Here is a 17,895-nt window from a genome sequence, read left to right as displayed (position 1 = left end):
GATGGCACATGATCTTTTGGGGATCAAGATACAGGCCTTCCTTACCTATCCATCCTTGACCATATTGGTTCATTACATGTTGCCTTATATCAACAGCAAAATGTGCTGGACTGCATCAAGCATCTTCTATATACCCCAATGTTATACAAGAGGCACTGGTTACATCTGAGGCTAATTAAATGGAAACTTAATGAAAAACTTTACATTTCAAGTACATTTGTACTAAATAGCACAGTTTTTCATAACCACACATTCACAAATACCTTCACCCATGTCAGTTTTTGCTAACATGACAGAAGTTGGACAAAAATATGAAAACTAAATGAGAAATGCATGCTTGAACATAAATGTAGGTGCTAACGAAGCCTGCAGGTTGCACTGTTGTATTTGACCATGAGTGGCACCTCCAAGATATCGTCAATACATTGTAAGTGTCAGTTATGATGAGAACAGTATTCTGTATAATTGCAAGTCCATTATGTTGGAGCTAACTGAATTTGAACATGGGCAAATTATTGGTGTTTGTATGGTGGGTGCTTCCATGACTAATGGAGCCAAAGTGTTTAGTGTTTCGCCGGCTGCGGTGGTCTAGCGGTTCTAAGCACTCAAAAAAATGGTTCGAATGGCTCTGAGCACTATGGGACTTAACATCTTAGGTCATCAGTCCCCTAGAACTTAGAACTACTTAAACCTAACTAACCTAAGGACATCACACACATCCATGCCCGAGGCAGGATTCGAACCTGCGACTGTAGCAGTCCCGCGGTTCCGGACTGCAGCGCCTAGAACCGCAAGACCACCGCGGCCGGCTTCTAGGCACTCAGTCCAGAACTGCGTGACTGCTACGGTCGCAGGTTCGAATCCTGCCTTGGGCATGGATGTTTGTGATGTCCTTAGGTTAGTTAGGTTTAAGTAGTTCTAAGTTCTAGGGGACTGATGACCACAGATGTTAAGTCCCATAGTGCCATTTGAACCATTTTTTTGTTTTGTTTAGTGTTTCAAGAGACACTGTACCTAACATTTGTATTACATACAGAGAAAGCATAAAAACATCATCCACCAAGTCACAGTGCAGATTTAAGTATCTGTGTGTGTGTGTGTGTGTGTGTGTGCGTGTGTGTGTTTTTATGACAGATGGACCTTGACGAGGATTGTGACACAAAATTAGAGGACAACAACTGCAAAGCTCATTGCAGTACCGAATGTCACACTCACGAACTCTGTCACCACCAAAACAATATGAAGAGGCTCTATAAGCAGGGAATGCAGGACGAGCTGGAATTCCAAACTCACTCATCAATTATACAGATGCCTGTAATAAGAAAACAAGGTACCCAAGCCATAAAATGTGGTCTGAGAAGCAATGGAAGAATGTCATTTGGTCAGATGAGTCTTGTTTCACACAGTTTCCACTTATGGCCAAGTTCACATCCCGAGGGAGAAATATGGTGGGAGTTCTGTGATGATTTGGACATTCATATCGTGGTATCCCATGGGGACCATGGTTACTGTGCAAAGTTTGAATTTCTGTTAAAGATTATTGTAAATGTTTTGGTTGATCAGGTCCTTCCCATGGTGGTATGTTTGTTCCCCAGTGGTGATATTGTGTTCTAAGCAGACAGGACCACTGTTCACATAGCTTACATTGTCCAGAAATGGTTTTGTGAGAACTTGGATGAATTCTTACTTCTCCCCTGGCCACCACAGTCACCAGATCTCAATATTATTGAGTCTTTGTCATCTATTTTGGAGAAAAGTATGTGCGATTGGCAGCCACCTCCATCATCATTACCCAAACTTGCCACAGTTTTGCAGAAATTCCCTTGAAAGCCATGTAGGACCTGTATTTATCCATCTTGACAAGACTGTAAGCTGTCTTGAATACCAACAGCTTTTCTACACCATTTGAGCATTGTAATTGTATCATGTTTTTGCTGTTTCCATATTTTTGTCCATTTCTTGCATATATTATTTCAGAGTGAAGGGTTTACACTATATTTTGTTTCTACAAGGGTTGGAACTTTAATAGTGGCAACTATTTGTTTACAGTTCATACAAAACAGATACATGTTTCAAAGTTTTACTGACCTTCAAAGTAGTCACCAGCATTGTGTATAGCTCATTGCCAGTGATGTGGAAGTCATAGGATACTCTTAGCAGTCCCAGTTGTGTTGACAGTTCAAGTGGTGTGGTCTACTGCCTGACAAATTTGTAGCAGTTCTGAAGCGAATGCTGTTCATTTTTGGAACACAACCTACGATCAGTTTAGAGACAGAAGTGATGGCACTTTCTGCAGGACTTGACCATCATTTTGCAGGACAATGCTCAACCACGTACAGTGCAAGCTGTTACTGATTTGTTTGACTGATGGGGTTGCTAAGTGCTATACCACCTACTGCACTCCACTGACTTAAGCCCTCATGAGTTCAACTCGATTTCTAAACTGAAGGAAACACTTGACGGCATGCACTTCAGAACTGCTACAAATTCATCAGGCAATAGACCGTGCCGCTCAAACTGTCAACACACCTGGCATTGCTGAGAGTATTCTACAACTTCCATATCACTTGCAATGGGTTATACACAATGCTGGTGACTGCTTTGAAGGTCAGTAAAACTTTGAATCATGTATCTATTTTGTACAAGCTGTAAATAAATAATTGCCACTATTAAAGTTCTAATCCTCGTACAAAGCAGTGAATTCTTTGGGAAGTAGTCATAAATCATTATTTAACAAGAGCACTTCTGTGGACTTAAATGTTTAGCTTATGGCTTACTTATGATGACACCCACCAATGCAGACTTTTGTCAATTGTTCTCATGGAAATTTGATATTTCACTGCAACAGCCTTTAAAAATCATTAGATCTATGTACTGGCCTTTATTTGAAGCTGGTCCGTGGCTTACTTTTATAGTAAGCGCATACAACTGATAACATGATGAGTGCAGGCAAAATAAAGAACTAGTTGATACTCTACCTACACATTTCAGGAAGTGATACATATGTACCAATAGCTATAATTCTTAGAAAAATAAAATCAAAATATCCATTCAAAGTAACATAAAAAACAACATTGGCATTTTATATCCTTAGTAGAAAATGAGTGTTTTACTCTAATAATGAAAATTATAATTTTAAATATATGTGAAAATACTCTAATTCCATACCTCTGTAAAACCTCACATTTGGCATAGCTACAAGAAAATAATCAACCATGATAGTGTCTGCATTTACACACAGTATGTGAACTTAAATTACTTATTACAACAATGAAGATACTGTGTACAAAAATTCAGTAATTTACCATGCACTAACTACTGCACAAACACATTAAGTGTGACAGAGTTCTAATCTAGAGTGTTTTGTTCGACTAAATTATTTTTAATCACATAAATGGGGTTCAACTCTATATTTATTCTGAGAAAATACTGAAGATCACATTTCCTAAATGAATATTTCTATTACTGGTAGTTTACATTTGTGACACTCAAAACTAAATACATATCTGATGAATTAATATTATGTGCTGTGTTGTTTGATATTCAATTTCTGTCAAAGAAACAACAGCCACAGCTATCTGAAACCAAATGTAGTCTGATTTAAATTTAACGCAATGATAGAATTTGCTTCCTGTCTGAATTTGTAAAACAGAAAAAAAGAATTTTAAAGAAGATGCCAAGCTGATAACAGATCTATAAAAAGAAGAGTACCTGTACAACTCCAGTAAATGACAGATGTCCCAGTACCTACATAATTCACCATTTACCACAGAAAAATTATTTCTTAGGCTGATTAATTGGGAAATAATAACTCTTTTAGGTGTATTTTTTCTATTTTGAAATGTAATTCATAAGGTATGGTATTACTGCGGTTTACTAGGAGACCTAGTCTGCATAATCATATTTTCAATTTGAACATGCAAAATAATAAAGTTAAAACATGCTACATATATGGAATTACACATGGATATCTTTTAACATAATGGCCAAAGCATTTTTATGAAAACTTCTACATAAATGTGGCCTAAAACACTTTTAACATTATCTATCAGTTGCACTGCACAGAACATGGGATGATTTTGTAAGTAGACAAATCCACAATCTATTTTTTGTTTCTCTGCCACATTTGAAAGAGTAAAATTGTTTTAAAAGCTTCGATGGTTATGTAATCTCTGAAATTCAGTCCTAGAGATACTCCATGAATAGGAAGAGAAGGACTGATCCAAATCATTTCCTTAACTAGTTATGTTACATGCCAGTAAGGGTACGTTAAGAAGTGTTGCCAAAGCCAATACTAATTCATCGCATTATCTCACAACACCAGAAATAGTGAGTAACTAGTACAATACTATGACAAGGCTGGTAAATCTAGTATTTTTGTAAAGAATGCCAGAAATGGGCAACATTAAGTGCCATACCACCTCAGAGGAAAAAATGACAAGAAGAGCAAGTAAAGGAAGAAGTGAGCAAATGAAGACATTAAGTGGCAAATCACTCGAACAGAGGTACTGAAATGCCAGATGATGTTCAAGATGCAATCATGAAACAGAAAAAAGGTGAAGATGAATTTTGAAACATCCAGAATATTTATTTGACCAAAATGAAGGAGAAGACTTAAATATTAGGATTACAGAGGCTGCGAGCAACTTCAAACTGCTGTGTTTCATTACAATAATATACAATGAAGAGCCAAAGAAACTGGTTCACCTGCCTAATATTGTGTAGGGCTCCCATGAGCACACAGAAATGCTGCAACATGATGTGGCATGGACTCAACTAATGTCTGAAGTAGTGTTGGAGGGAACTGACACCATGAAACCTGCAGGGCTGTCCATAAATCTATAAGAGTATGAGGAGGTGGAGATTTCTTCTGAACAGCATGTTGTAAGGCATCCCAGATATGTTCAATAATGTTCATGTATGGGGAGTTTGGTGGCCAGAAGAGTTTAAACTCAGAAGAGTGTCCCTGGAGCCAGGCTGTAGCAATTGTGGATGTGTGGGGTGCAATGCACAATGGACCTGAATAGATGCAGGTGATCAGACAGGATGCTTACGTACATGCCACCGGTCAGAGTCATATTTAGACATATCAGGTGGTCCCATATCACTCCCACTGCACATGCCCCACACCACTACAGAGCCTCCATCAGCATGAACAGTCCCCTGCAGACATGCAGGATCCATGGATTCATGAGGTTGTCTCCATACCTGTGAATGTCCACCCGCTCGATATGATTTGAAACAAGACTCGTCCAACCAGGCAATATGTTTCCAGTCATCAACAGTCCATTGTTGCTGTTGACAGGCCCAGGCTAGGTGTAAAGCTTTGTGTTGTGCAATCACCAAGGGTACACCAGTGGGCCTTCAGCTCTGAAAACCGTTTACAATGATGTTTCGTTGAATGATTCACATGCAGACACTTATTGATGGCCCAGCATTTGAAGCAGTTTGCAGGAGTGTTGCACTTCCATTACATTGAATGATTCTCTTCATCCTGTACTTGCAATATTTTTTTCTGGCCACAATGATATCGGAGATTTGATGTTTTACCAGATTCCTGATATCCACGGTACACTTGTGAAATGGTAGTACAGGAAAATCCCCACTTTATCACTACCTCAGAGATGCTGTGTCCCGTTTCTCATGTGCTGACTATAACACGACATTCAAACCCACTTAACCTGTCATTGTAGCAGTAGTAACAAATCTAACAACTGCACCAGACACTTGTTGTCTCATATAGGCTCTGCCAACTGGAGCTCCGTATTCTTCCTGTTTACATATATCTGTATTTGAATCCGCATGCCTATACCAGTTTCTTTGGTGCTTCCATGTATATTATTTTACATGGCTATCTTTCTATTACAAATACATTTCACTTCTATTTTTATTTGTGTTAGTTCACTTTACACCTTTCTCTCAGTACACTTGTTTCAATGTCCTTTTGTTTTAATCAAATGCATCTGTAGGATGTCCTTCCTATACTGACACTGCCTGAGCTTCAGACAGGCCTTTGAATACAGCCAGGCCACTGATGTAATTCTGAAGTTGGGTGCTGCAGCAATCATCATGCAGCAACCTGCAATGTGGTGTTCTGCTGTCAGTGGTTGATTGTGTCACTACACAGTGTAGCAAAATGGGCATTTCTACAGCAAAGTAAGCATTGGAGGCCTACTACCTGTCAAAACACATTTGGCCAGAGCAAGTTTAAATGTTCCCAGCTCAGCTTGTAGCAACATTCCTTGAGCATCTTTCATTTGACTGGCATAGTGTCCAAACTAGTAGTTAGTCAAATTTGCAGCAAAGCTGCTCCGGCCTCACTGAGCATGTGAAGCTGCTGATCTATGAGCCATGGGCTTCAAACTAGATCCATTGAGGTGACGCCATCCAGGGGTGTGTCATCACATGACAATCAATCCAGTCTCTAAGGGTCCCAGGTTTTATGACCTGCACACTCGTGTCAGTATCACAGAGTGCCAGCAGTACTTGACAACACTCTGACTTGCCTTTAAGTCATCAAGCTGACAAGGTGAATTGCATCAGCTAGGTTGCTGCCTGTCACCAACTGCTGCTGTCTCATCGCACTGAAGAGAATGACACTCGCTGCCTACTAGCCACAAGTGGTATCTGGGCCACTGCTGTCTGGGCAATGCACAGGAGGCATCAAGTAATAAAGATTTTTCTTATTGAGTAAGAATTTTTGATTCTGCACTCGCAAAAATAATGGAAAATCCATACCACAGCTCTCTGCACACACTACTCTGCTTTCACAACTGGCAAGCCTGTAACACTGTTGTCAGAAGAGCCAGTGCCTATGATGATGTGTGGCATCACCTCACCATGGCGAGTGAAAATGAGTTGTTTTGCTGGTGTTAGGGTTGGGTAAGCAATGTTTCATTAGCCGGATTGGAGGTCTGGATGTAAACTTCAAGTGCTGAAATGGGACTCAATTAATGACGTATGTGGTTTTGGGGGGCAAAATAATGAAAGAGATAAGGGTTTGCAGCCAGTTAGATATTTGTTGCAGTGTAACTTGATGGGGCACAGTGCTCAGTGGGCCCAGTCATGCCCTGTAATCTGTTTCGAGGATGTGTTAGTGTTCAAAAAAGCCCTATTAAGAGCTGAAAATGCTGGATACTGATCAGAGCAGCTTTTATATATTGCGTAATTATGTTTGGTGGGATAAACTAAGAAGTTCTGGAACACAAGGACATTTGAAATTCTGTCGGTAAGCTTAGTACAGCAATACAGACGAACAATGTCTGTAGGTATTGCAGAGAACAGTTGGGCAGTATGTTGCAAAGACAAGAAGTCCATCAAAAACTTTGCAAAATGGATTAGAATGCTAAACATTAATATATACATGATGATGGATGAGAGAGTCCTTCTGCAGGAGACAGAACAAAGGGCATTATATGCATTTTTATGGGGCCTGTTACCTGGTGTATTAAGAAATGTACAAGCAGAATTCTGTGATTGTGATGGTGTTAATGGAGTTAGATGTGGTGACCTTAGTTTGAGATAGGAAGAGAATTGGTACTACATGAAGACGCGGGAGAACAAGCCACATACAGTGAGAATGCCCCAATATCTGCAATGTAGAAAATGCATGTGAATGAGGTGAATGTAAGAGGACCATAGACAAAAGCCTAGCATGGAGCATGATAGATGCACATGGGGTGGAAACAATAATCAAATGTTAACAACAATGGGTGTCCAGGGGTGCTGTGCAGTGCTTCCAGTAAATAGAAGCTCTTCTAAAATGTGTGCAATGGTACAGTTTTACTCAGGTAACTTAGTGGATAAAAGAAAGTGTAAGATTTTACTGGACACAGACTTTGAGATCATGCATCAAGGCAATTCAGACCCTAAGCTCAAGCAAGCCACCAGTTTCATTGCATTGTGATAAAGGTAGAGCATTTGGAATGGGCAAAGAAGATAGTGATGGAGAAGTTATTCTTGGAATATGAGGATCTCTTTAAAAGTTGTGCATCTTTGCCAGTGAGCCCAGTGACACAGCACTGAATCCCAAGTGGGGACGAACTGTCTGTGTATTATAAGCTGTACTGTATAGCATATCACCTGCAACCAGTGACGGAAGAATTTATTAACCAACAGTTATGAGGTGAATCACTTTTGTTGTGACTATTGGTACCATAGCAAGTGTACAGTTATGGATGCTTATTAGTGCTGAATATAACGGAAATATTGAATAATCTGGGGCAGTGCAAATATTTTCCTATCCTGGATCAGTGGTGTGGTTATCACCAGTTACAGAAAGCACAAAGGGATCACCCAAAGACAATACATTACATTATAGGTATATGTTGTTTAGGTTTAAAAAATACCAGCACATTTCTGCACCTCTTTGATAGGATATTGAAACTTAGATAATGTATGGTTAATGCAAAGAAAATGGAAGAGTATGTATTACAGCTAAGCAAATTGTTTAAGTAGCTGTGCATAGCACATTTAACACTCAGATTAGAAAAATGTTACTTCATGCCAGAATAAGTACTGTATTTATGGCATGTAATAAGTTGCAAGGAAGTTGCAGCAACTCCAGGAAAGACATGCAGGATTTTCCAGTGCCACATAATACAGGAAAAGAGTTGCAGTCTTTCTTAAACCTGGTGAACTGTTACTGTAAGTAAAAGCATGGCTACTCACTCATCTATTGGAAAAATGAGTGAAATTTCACTGGTCAGTGGAGTGCAAGGTTGTGATCAGTCAGTTGAAGAAACCATTAACAACTGGACCGGTATTAGTTTTCCAAACTCTAAGAAGGAATTTCTGCTGTCATGCAGTGCAAGCAATCATGTGACCATCTGTGTATTAAGTCAGGAAGTGGATGGTGCAGAACATCAAGCTGCCTTATCTCAATACATTTGAATAATGTGGAATAGAACCATTCTACAAAGGAGAAAGAGAAACCCAGTCTCATATATGGCATAATATATTTTTGATGTTATTTTTATGGAAGAATATTCATAGACATAATAGATCATGCAGCACTGAGATGGCTATTAGCACTGAAAAACACATCTACCTGGTTAATGCATGTGGCAGTAATATAAAGTGAATTTGATTTTGAGGAGATTCATCAACCTTGAAATTTACATAGGAATGAGATGGCCACAGTCATAAAATTTGTGTGATACAAAGAGTGGAAGCTTTCTCTGGAGAATGGCAGAATGTACATGCTACTGATGTGGAAAGCAAACTATCTGGAATGTAATGAAAAGTCACTGTGCATCATGGAATGTATGTAAATAAACAAAATTTTGATCTCATATTGCAGTACGAGCAGAATTACAAAATGAAGTGTTAAAACAGGTATATGATCATGGCATGGAGGTCATAGAACCACAGAGTGACATTTAGCCATACAATATTGGAAGCAGCCACATAAGCACGATGTGCAACATTGAGTAAGGAACTGTGTGCATGTGCACAATAAGTCAAACTAAACCATCAGGATATTACACTGCAGAGATTATTGGAGGCCAGCAAACCATTTGAGGTCATTGGGTTAGACATTTTAGGCCCTTTTCAGCAGACACTAGCAGGGAATCATTGTGTATTGCCCATAACAGAACACTTTTCATCCCCTGTACAAATGATAGTTATTATCAATTAATAAGCCACCACAATGGCACAAGCCATGATTAGTAACTGGTTATTAAACTTCAGTACACCAGAGATCTTGACCTGGATCAATGTACTTACTTAATGTCAGAACTGATAAAGCAACTTCATTGTTTGCTACAGATCTGTAAAAATTAAGAACAAGCGCCTTCTACCATGGGACCACAGGATGGTAGGAAAGATGTTGAGGCACTATGACAACAGTCATCATCATGACTGGAATACACTATTACCTTACATAGTGACAGCATACATTTTGAAAGTGAACGGCAGTATAGGACTTTTGTCGTGAGGTAGTATGTAGACAGAAGGCACCATCAGCATTTGAGATAGTAAAACACAGAGTGGGGAAAATGGTGCATCAGTGTTGAATTTTGGGAAAATGGTCCATCAGTGCTGAATTTTGAGAAAACTTTATACACAGTAAGTCATCAAGGCCTAAAAGTGAACATAAAGGTCCTTGAGCAGTGGGAGTGAATGGGATAACACATTGCTGAATTCTCTAAATGTCATGTAGGATGCTATGGGATGTTGATAGCCCTTACATCCCATATGGAGAAACTAAAAACTTCTATGTTCATTACCAAGATCCACTACAGGTGATCAAGATGATCTTACCAGTAAATGTGAAGTTACAGCTCCCTCCTTGTACCACAGTCATCCATGTTGTGCATATTCAACTCTTTCGAGGTGCACCACAGGCTTTACCCCTATTACCAGCACTGGTTCCAAATAAAGAAAGGTTGAAGGGGGGGGGGGGGGGGGGGAGGGCGGAGGAATGCGAAAGGGTGCTCCACATAGTCTGCACATACCTCACTGTATGCGCTAAGATCAAGAGATAGGCTCGCATAGAGAAGTCAGGAGGGCGATTGAAGTTTCCTTGCTTTAGGCAACATCACTGACAGACATGGCCACAAGATGTATCATGCTATTGATGCTGCTGCACTTCTGCAATTGTGGGGGGTTGCACACAATACAGGTATGGCCACTAGAGGATGGAGTCCTGTTAACTCAGTGAGAAGGCATTGACATGACAGATCACTTGTGGACATTGAAACTGAGAAATGAGGTTCGAGGCTGGACAAAGTCTTTGGGGAGATCCATCAGATAGCTAAGGAGAAGGGGGTGTTAAATTAAGTGTGTGGTGAATACTAGAGTTTAAGGGCCTCTTGTAATTGTTTAGAGGGAGAGTTATAGCAGGCTATGGATCTAGTGCTGCACACTGTGAGAAGACATAAACAGGGATGTGTAGATGCAGGAGGAAGATAGTTGATGACTGTCTTGAGGACAAATGATGCTGAAAATATGAGGCAGGTGTGCAGCATGATGATATATGTGCAGTTGGAAGCAGAGGGCAATAGAATTCTGACTAAATGGTATACAACCCAGCTCGCTAATCTGGAAAATGAAGTGTTGAAGAACAGTAGGACTAAGTGTGGAGCTGACTAACTACACTAAGGGGGTGGGCAATGAGGTGAATTGAGATTTGGATATTATACAAGCACAGTTAGATCTGTCAGACACACAGTTAGCCCTGGAAAGAGTTTTGCGTGCCAGAACTGACAGTAATGGCAATGCTCAAATAGAAGTACCAGAGTTACAGGAAGCCTTCCAGTATGCAGTACAAGGGCAACTAAAACTGTGCTACCTCCAGGAAAGTTTCTGGCAGGGCTACGTCAGACATAGGTAGGGGTACCAACGACTCTGGTAATAATTTGGCCTTCATTGGAAAACACATTATCGATCTATCACCATCTTACAAGAGTGCATGTTTGTGCTGTCACAAATGACTCCATGGATAACATGCAGTAACAGTAGATATGAATGATGTGAGATACATCAGTATCCAGTGAAGTGGAGAACACAAGGGAAATTTATACATCTCAAAACAAAGAAGATTTTGTTAGTTATTTCAGGTAGGAAGACTGATGTACTGATGGCAGCAGAAGTGCTGTACCAAAGCCAAAGGGAATAGCTTACAGTATGCTCTATAAGATGGTCCAAACAATCACTAGGACATGTGAATTGGAACTGTTTCTCATGAAGCAGATGGTGCTATGAGCAGGGACACTCAAAGGTAACAAAACAATTGGAACAGTGGAATACTGCTAAACGAAACTCAATGTGACATCTCAGGATTCACTTTTTGGCTACCAGCAGTGATAATATGCTCACTACCTTATGTGTCCTCTACTGTACCTACTTGATAATCCTCTCAAAATCCTGCCAGCAAAGAACCTAATTTACTCAATAGCTACCCTCTATCTCACCATACTTAGTTCCTAAACAAGCTGTTAGCAGCATTGAATGCCACATTAGTGCAGAACAGTTATTCCAGCACATTCAGCAACACTGCATTCGGTGCCAGCACTGAGACATGGTAACAGGAATTTCAATGTTGGGAATGTTCTTAATCTCGGCTGTCACTTTTGTGCGCTGTATCCACCATCAGAAAAGATCTGTCTGCTTATCCGATCTCCCATCTCACCTACCAACTTAATGGAAACTACAAAGTTTATCACAGGTGACCGAATATTCTGGTTGTACAAGTCACCATATGATATGATGGACTGTTTAAGAAGAACAGAGAGTGCATGAAGTGTAAATAGTGGAGTGGGAAAGTGCACTGCAAGAGTAGGGGTAAATCTGTAGACACAGTAGTGCTGTGCTGATTTAGTAATTCACAAGTTCAGCAGCAGCCTGGAATTCAGAGGACTGGATGTTCCTGAAGGGGAAGGAGCATTGTGGCCTGAGCTTCATTCAGACCTCCATGACCAACTGAGTGATTTGCTGGCCAGCCATTCAAGTAATTCTGCAGCCACCTGCCGCAATAGTACTGGTGTAGTACTCTGCAGTGTGGCTTTCTGCTGTCAGAGATTCACTGTGTTACTACATGCTCAGTGTGGTACAATGTGGCTTCTTCATACTCAAATATGTGACCAGTGCTTACCGCCCCTTGAATGGATGGTTACCACCCCTTGAACACACCAGTCCAGAGGTAGTATAAATGTTCCTAGCTCAGCCAGTGGTTCCATTCCTGCAGTTTCATGTATTTGACCAGTCATTGGACAAATGTATGACTCAGCTACTCTACCCTCAAGTGGCATCACTGACTAGCTGAAGCTGCTGATCTATGAGCCATCATTGAGGCCTGATGGTTCTGAGCTCCGAATTGGATCTGTCAAGGTGAGGCCATCCGGTGGGTGATGTCAACTGACACTTCAGCCAGTCTCTGTGGGTCCCCGCTTTAATGTGGAGCCTGCTCAGTTCCTGCCTGACTTGTCCTTCATAACCAAACTGATGGGGCAACTCATATTGATAAAGTTACTGGTTGCTACCGGCCCCCACTGTCTGAGCATGGCATAGAGGATATTAATTGTTGCCTGATAGCCATGAATAGTACTATGCTGATACCGCCAATGCTGTAATTGTATTGAGTAATGGAGAATGTTCTTGTTGAATAAGTATTTTTGACTCAGTGCTTGACATGGTACTGGAAACCATATTACAGCTTCCCGCACAGGCAACTCTGCAGCCAGAACCAGCCAGCCCATAACAATATGAACACGAATCTGCAATGAATTTTTGGCTGTTTCCTATATGTTGATTACTAAGTCATCTGTAGTTTGGAAATGGACACATCAACCAATTTGCTTGTAACCAGGGCCTACCTTTTTTCTTTAGCTTTTTTTCTAATCTCTTACTGCGGTTTAACAAAAATTTTAATTCATGGGATTTTTCTCTACTTCACTATTCTTGCTAAATGGTAATTATACTTCCCAATTATAAATAACTGTTATATTCTGAATATACAACAGACATGAGTATTGAACATCACAGTTTATGAAACACATCCATGTGTTACAATATTTTAACAACCATTACAATACCAAAGGTGTACATTCAGATGCAATTTTTCTTTGGTATGATACTAGAAAATCCTGGGTAAAATAAAAACAATGGAATGACTCAAAATAATGATAAATATATAGGGATATAAGCAAGAACTAGAGCATAATAGCTTGGATGTTTTCAGTGGTGTTACAAGAATATTAACTTGCAGTATTGCACCACAAAGCATTTGTTTGTGTGTAAGGCAATGGATGTTGTTTGAATTAGGTGGAATACAGTAACTCCACTTCAGAAATTTTATGGACAGAAATGTGAAGCACTTACTCACAAAATTTAATTTACACTATAAATTATTGTACTGTGAATTATCTTGCATATATTACAGTTAAACAGTGCATCACTGAATGAAACTTTCAACTTTTTGCAAAATTATAATAGCTGAAATACTTTGACAAAAGCCTTTAGAATCAAGAATTACAGAAATATAGCAACTGATGTGGAACATCATGCAGTGTTCAATCAGTTGGGGAAAAAAATCAATGCTTCTTCTATAACTTATTAATGGTAGCTAACAGACCAACAACTAGTCCCAATTTTAAAAATTTCAAACTGCACTAACAAAACCACTTTCAGAATTTAATTCCAAAATTTACTTTACTACTCAGGAAATTTGATTACAATGTGTCTGACTCAGTGTAAATATAAACATGCCTCAGAGCAGCATTCCGTTTAATGAGGAGAATTTCTTCCTGTAAAAATAGTCGCATTTTCAGGAAAACGGTTATGTATATAAAGTTTAGTAAGGATGTCACCAATGCATAAATGAACACTGCTAGCACATGATGGATCTATTTGCACTCAGAGCTCATAGCATGACATACAACTTTGTATGTCACAAGAAAGCCACGGATTGTTTAATTAAGTTTGGTTTTTGACTATGGAAATCTAACAGTTTCTCAATAATCACACATGCTGTGACACTATGTTAGTTGCATAACAATGCTACTGAATAGAAATCAATGTAAATACAACACATACATCTTGAAGAGAAAAAGATTAACTGTATATCTGTGTTAACATTATGAATGAATAAATTGGTTAACATTTATTTCATAGTTATATGATTTTTCCCAAAGAAAGAGCTTTGTTATCTCCATATTTTTCATTATGTAATGCAGAACTTTCATTTATTACAATGACAGATCAGTATTGGTATGGTAACAAAATATAGCATATATGAATGATGTTCCTTTGACTTTTGAAGTATAAACACTTGCACTGCTTTAGAATCTTACAGAAATACCATTCACATTACTCAGTACACCAACAGAAAGATTTTTGTTTCTGGGCAGTAAAAATGCTATACGGTGCCCTACAAAACAAAATTTATTACCACATTACAGTCGACGTGATGGATGGTTTGAATTCTGGCAGTCGAAGTAATTTTTACCATCAGTATTTAGCTAACAAGGGGAAGACAGTTTGCAGTACAAAGTTACTGATTACCAGATTGTGAACCAAAGTCTGGGATTCAGTCTTAATTCTCTTCCCATTGTGAGTGAGCACATGTGACACTGTTGATGGTGATTTGTCTCTCAGATAGAGGCTTAAAACTTAGGGAGGGTTGGGCTGTTTTCTTATCCTGGGACTGGTTTCATATGCTCCCTTCCTTTTATGATACTGTACATCTACCGTACCGGGAATCCTACAGGCTGTTATTGCAGCAGTATTGCCACTTTTCAAAGTATGTGTGCCCTGTTGCTATGTATGACAGAGTAAGTGAAATCATGTCAGAGTGTAGCCTGCATGTGTTCAACATGACTGGAAGAACTCCAAAACTTAACCTCTCTGTGTGGTGTACCACTTGTATCAAAGTGTTTTATTGCATCTCTCAACAAGACTTTGCAGAGATGCCTGCCATTTGTAAAATGAAGTGAAATAAATCCACACTCTTTATTCTGCCAAAAATACAAGTGATGACTGTACTAACTCCTGCTAAAGTTTCAGATGTATCATAATCTATAAATCTCAATCATGAAGACATTACCCAGAGAGAAAGGAGGATGATGTCGAACTTTGATATTCTAAGTGGCATCTTACTCACTCAACATTATCTTATGTATTACATAATGACCTGTTGAACTGGCCTTTAACAAAGACTGTGTAAAGTGAAACTTAAACAGAATTAAAGATAAATTTTAGACAGTTTTATTGTATAACTCAGTGTAGCCTTAATATTTTGGTAGTTCTTGCATTTATTTTCTAGAGAAAATTTATGTATTTTAGATAGAACAAGAAGAATTAGATATGTTCGTGGGAAATGATGTATATTAAAATTGTGGCTACAACCAAAATATATTTTTACATCCTTTTTCAAGGCTCAGGGAATGCTCTTTTCTTTTACTGGCATTTTACATCTTGTTAAGTGTGAATTTCAGTTAGTGTCTGTGATGGTTTTGTAGGATTTCAGGTACTAAATTTACAAACTATCAGTGGCTGACATAAATAATGTTTTACAGAAAATTGTTAACAGATCATCAAACATGTGGTACCTCATGAATCACAGAACAAAGGCAAATGTTGAGCAGATGTGATAAAATTTGGAAGTAACAAACTAATGTACATACCAAAACACAGTAAAAATGACAATTAATTCCAAGGGCATCTAGAAAGTAAAGTCCTCAGTAACTGAGGTAGAATAAGGGAAACCAGCGTGCATTCATCGAGACAGATGAAAAACCACCTTAAAAACCATCCACATACTGGCCGGCACACCAGACCTCGATGCTAATCCACTGGGCAGATTCGTGCCGGGGACCATCATGACTCCCACCTGGGAAGCAGTGTGTTAGACCTCATGGCTAACTGGGCTGGCTTCTTCCGGATACTTAAGTATCACTTCTTAATTTTCATTTCCTGCTGTCATATTTTGGTCCCAAGATTTTCCTCTGTATTTTTGTTTTTGTCTTTTATATTTTACCTAACTGCTTGGCTGTATTTAGTGAAAGAAATCCTGAAGCATAAAGGCATTCTGGTCTAATCACAGTGTTGTAGTGATGGAGTTTTGCATGTATGGATAAATATTTTTTGTTATACAAGTTTTTTTTTTTTTTTTGTTAATTGAAGAGCCACAGCCATTTTCCTTTTCCTTACTTAGTTAGCTTCTTTGTCCAATGTATTTGGCTGTATTATTTTACCTTGATATGTAAACTTTGCAGTCTTTTTTATTATTCTGTAATAAATTTCCATGCATGTTCATGCCTCCAACAAGTATGTCATACACTTTGTTTTTTTTTCCAAAAGATACACAGTTTTCTACTTTTGAAGGTGTCTCTTTTATGAGCTTTAACTGCATTGTTGCATCTTTTATACATTCATCTAAGATGTAAAGACAACCTGCAAAAGATTATCCTCTTTTTCTCTGAATTAAGATTTTTTTTGATTCCTTATTCTGTTCTTCTCTTTCATTCCTTGATTACCTATTCCAGTAAACAATTGAACAGTAATAGGGATAATCCCTCTCCTTGTCTTACACCAATTTTGATCTCAAAAGCTTTGGAGGGTTCACCTTAAAATTTAATTTTACATTTTGTATTTGTTAGTGTGTCTTTTAGGACTGCAGTTGACTTTTGTCAACTCCAAAGTCTTTTAAAAGTCTTGAATAATGTTTCTCTGTCAATTGAGCCATAAGCTTTTTGAAGCCCACAAATTTTTGTCTCTCATTCATCTATACCTGATCTTAAATTTCAGGTTTAAGATTTGTTCCACAAAGGACTTTCCTTTTCTAAACCCTCCTTTGTACACTTCTAATTGCCAGTCCAGTTGGCTTCCCAGCCTTTTTTTGATGGAGTCAGTTTCATCACCTTTTTGGTTAATTGGGTGAATTAGTGCTGTTTTCCAATCTTCTGGTATAGTTTCTGTTTCCCAGGCTATTTGAAAGACTCCATGTAGCTGCAGGACTGTCCCAGAATCTGCAGTTTTCCACATTTAACCAGCTACTGATTCTCATATTTTATTACCCTTCAGATCTTTAACAATATTTTGGATTTAATCCATGCTGCAAGATCTTGAGTTTGTGTATATGCATCCCAAATTTTGTTCTAGAGCTTTTTCTCTTGGTTCCTCACAATTTAGTTATGTCTTGAAATAGCTCGCTAGTATTCCACATTTTTTTCTTTTCCTTTCTTTTGGCTAATTTTATGTCTTCATTTTTGAAGCATAAGTTGGTAAGTTTGGAGGCTTCGTCTAAAAGTTTTTTTAGAAGTTCCTGGTATTGTTGTTTTGGAAGTCTCCCTCAGTTAGTGATAGCTTGTTCTTTTCAAGATTATTTTTGACTGTCTTTATTTTTATTTTTTGTTGTTTTTATTGCTTAAAGCTATTAAAGTCTTCACTTCT

The 17,895-nt window shown here is 38.7% G+C and overlaps 1 protein-coding gene across 1 annotated transcript in view; it reads right to left on the bottom strand.

The window, feature by feature from the left end:
• Positions 1 to 17,895, bottom strand: part of LOC126298052 (misshapen-like kinase 1) — a 1,491,768-nt gene that overhangs the window by 29,658 nt on the left and 1,444,215 nt on the right. The window contains exon 17 of the mRNA XM_049989371.1: positions 3,169 to 3,195. Coding sequence (XP_049845328.1) covers positions 3,169 to 3,195 — 27 coding nt within the window. The remainder of the gene's footprint in view (positions 1 to 3,168; positions 3,196 to 17,895) is intronic.

The sequence above is a fragment of the Schistocerca gregaria genome, chromosome X (assembly GCF_023897955.1).
Source record: "Schistocerca gregaria isolate iqSchGreg1 chromosome X, iqSchGreg1.2, whole genome shotgun sequence".
Lineage (NCBI taxonomy): Eukaryota > Metazoa > Arthropoda > Insecta > Orthoptera > Acrididae > Schistocerca > Schistocerca gregaria.
This window is presented reverse-complemented; position numbering and strand designations above follow the sequence as displayed.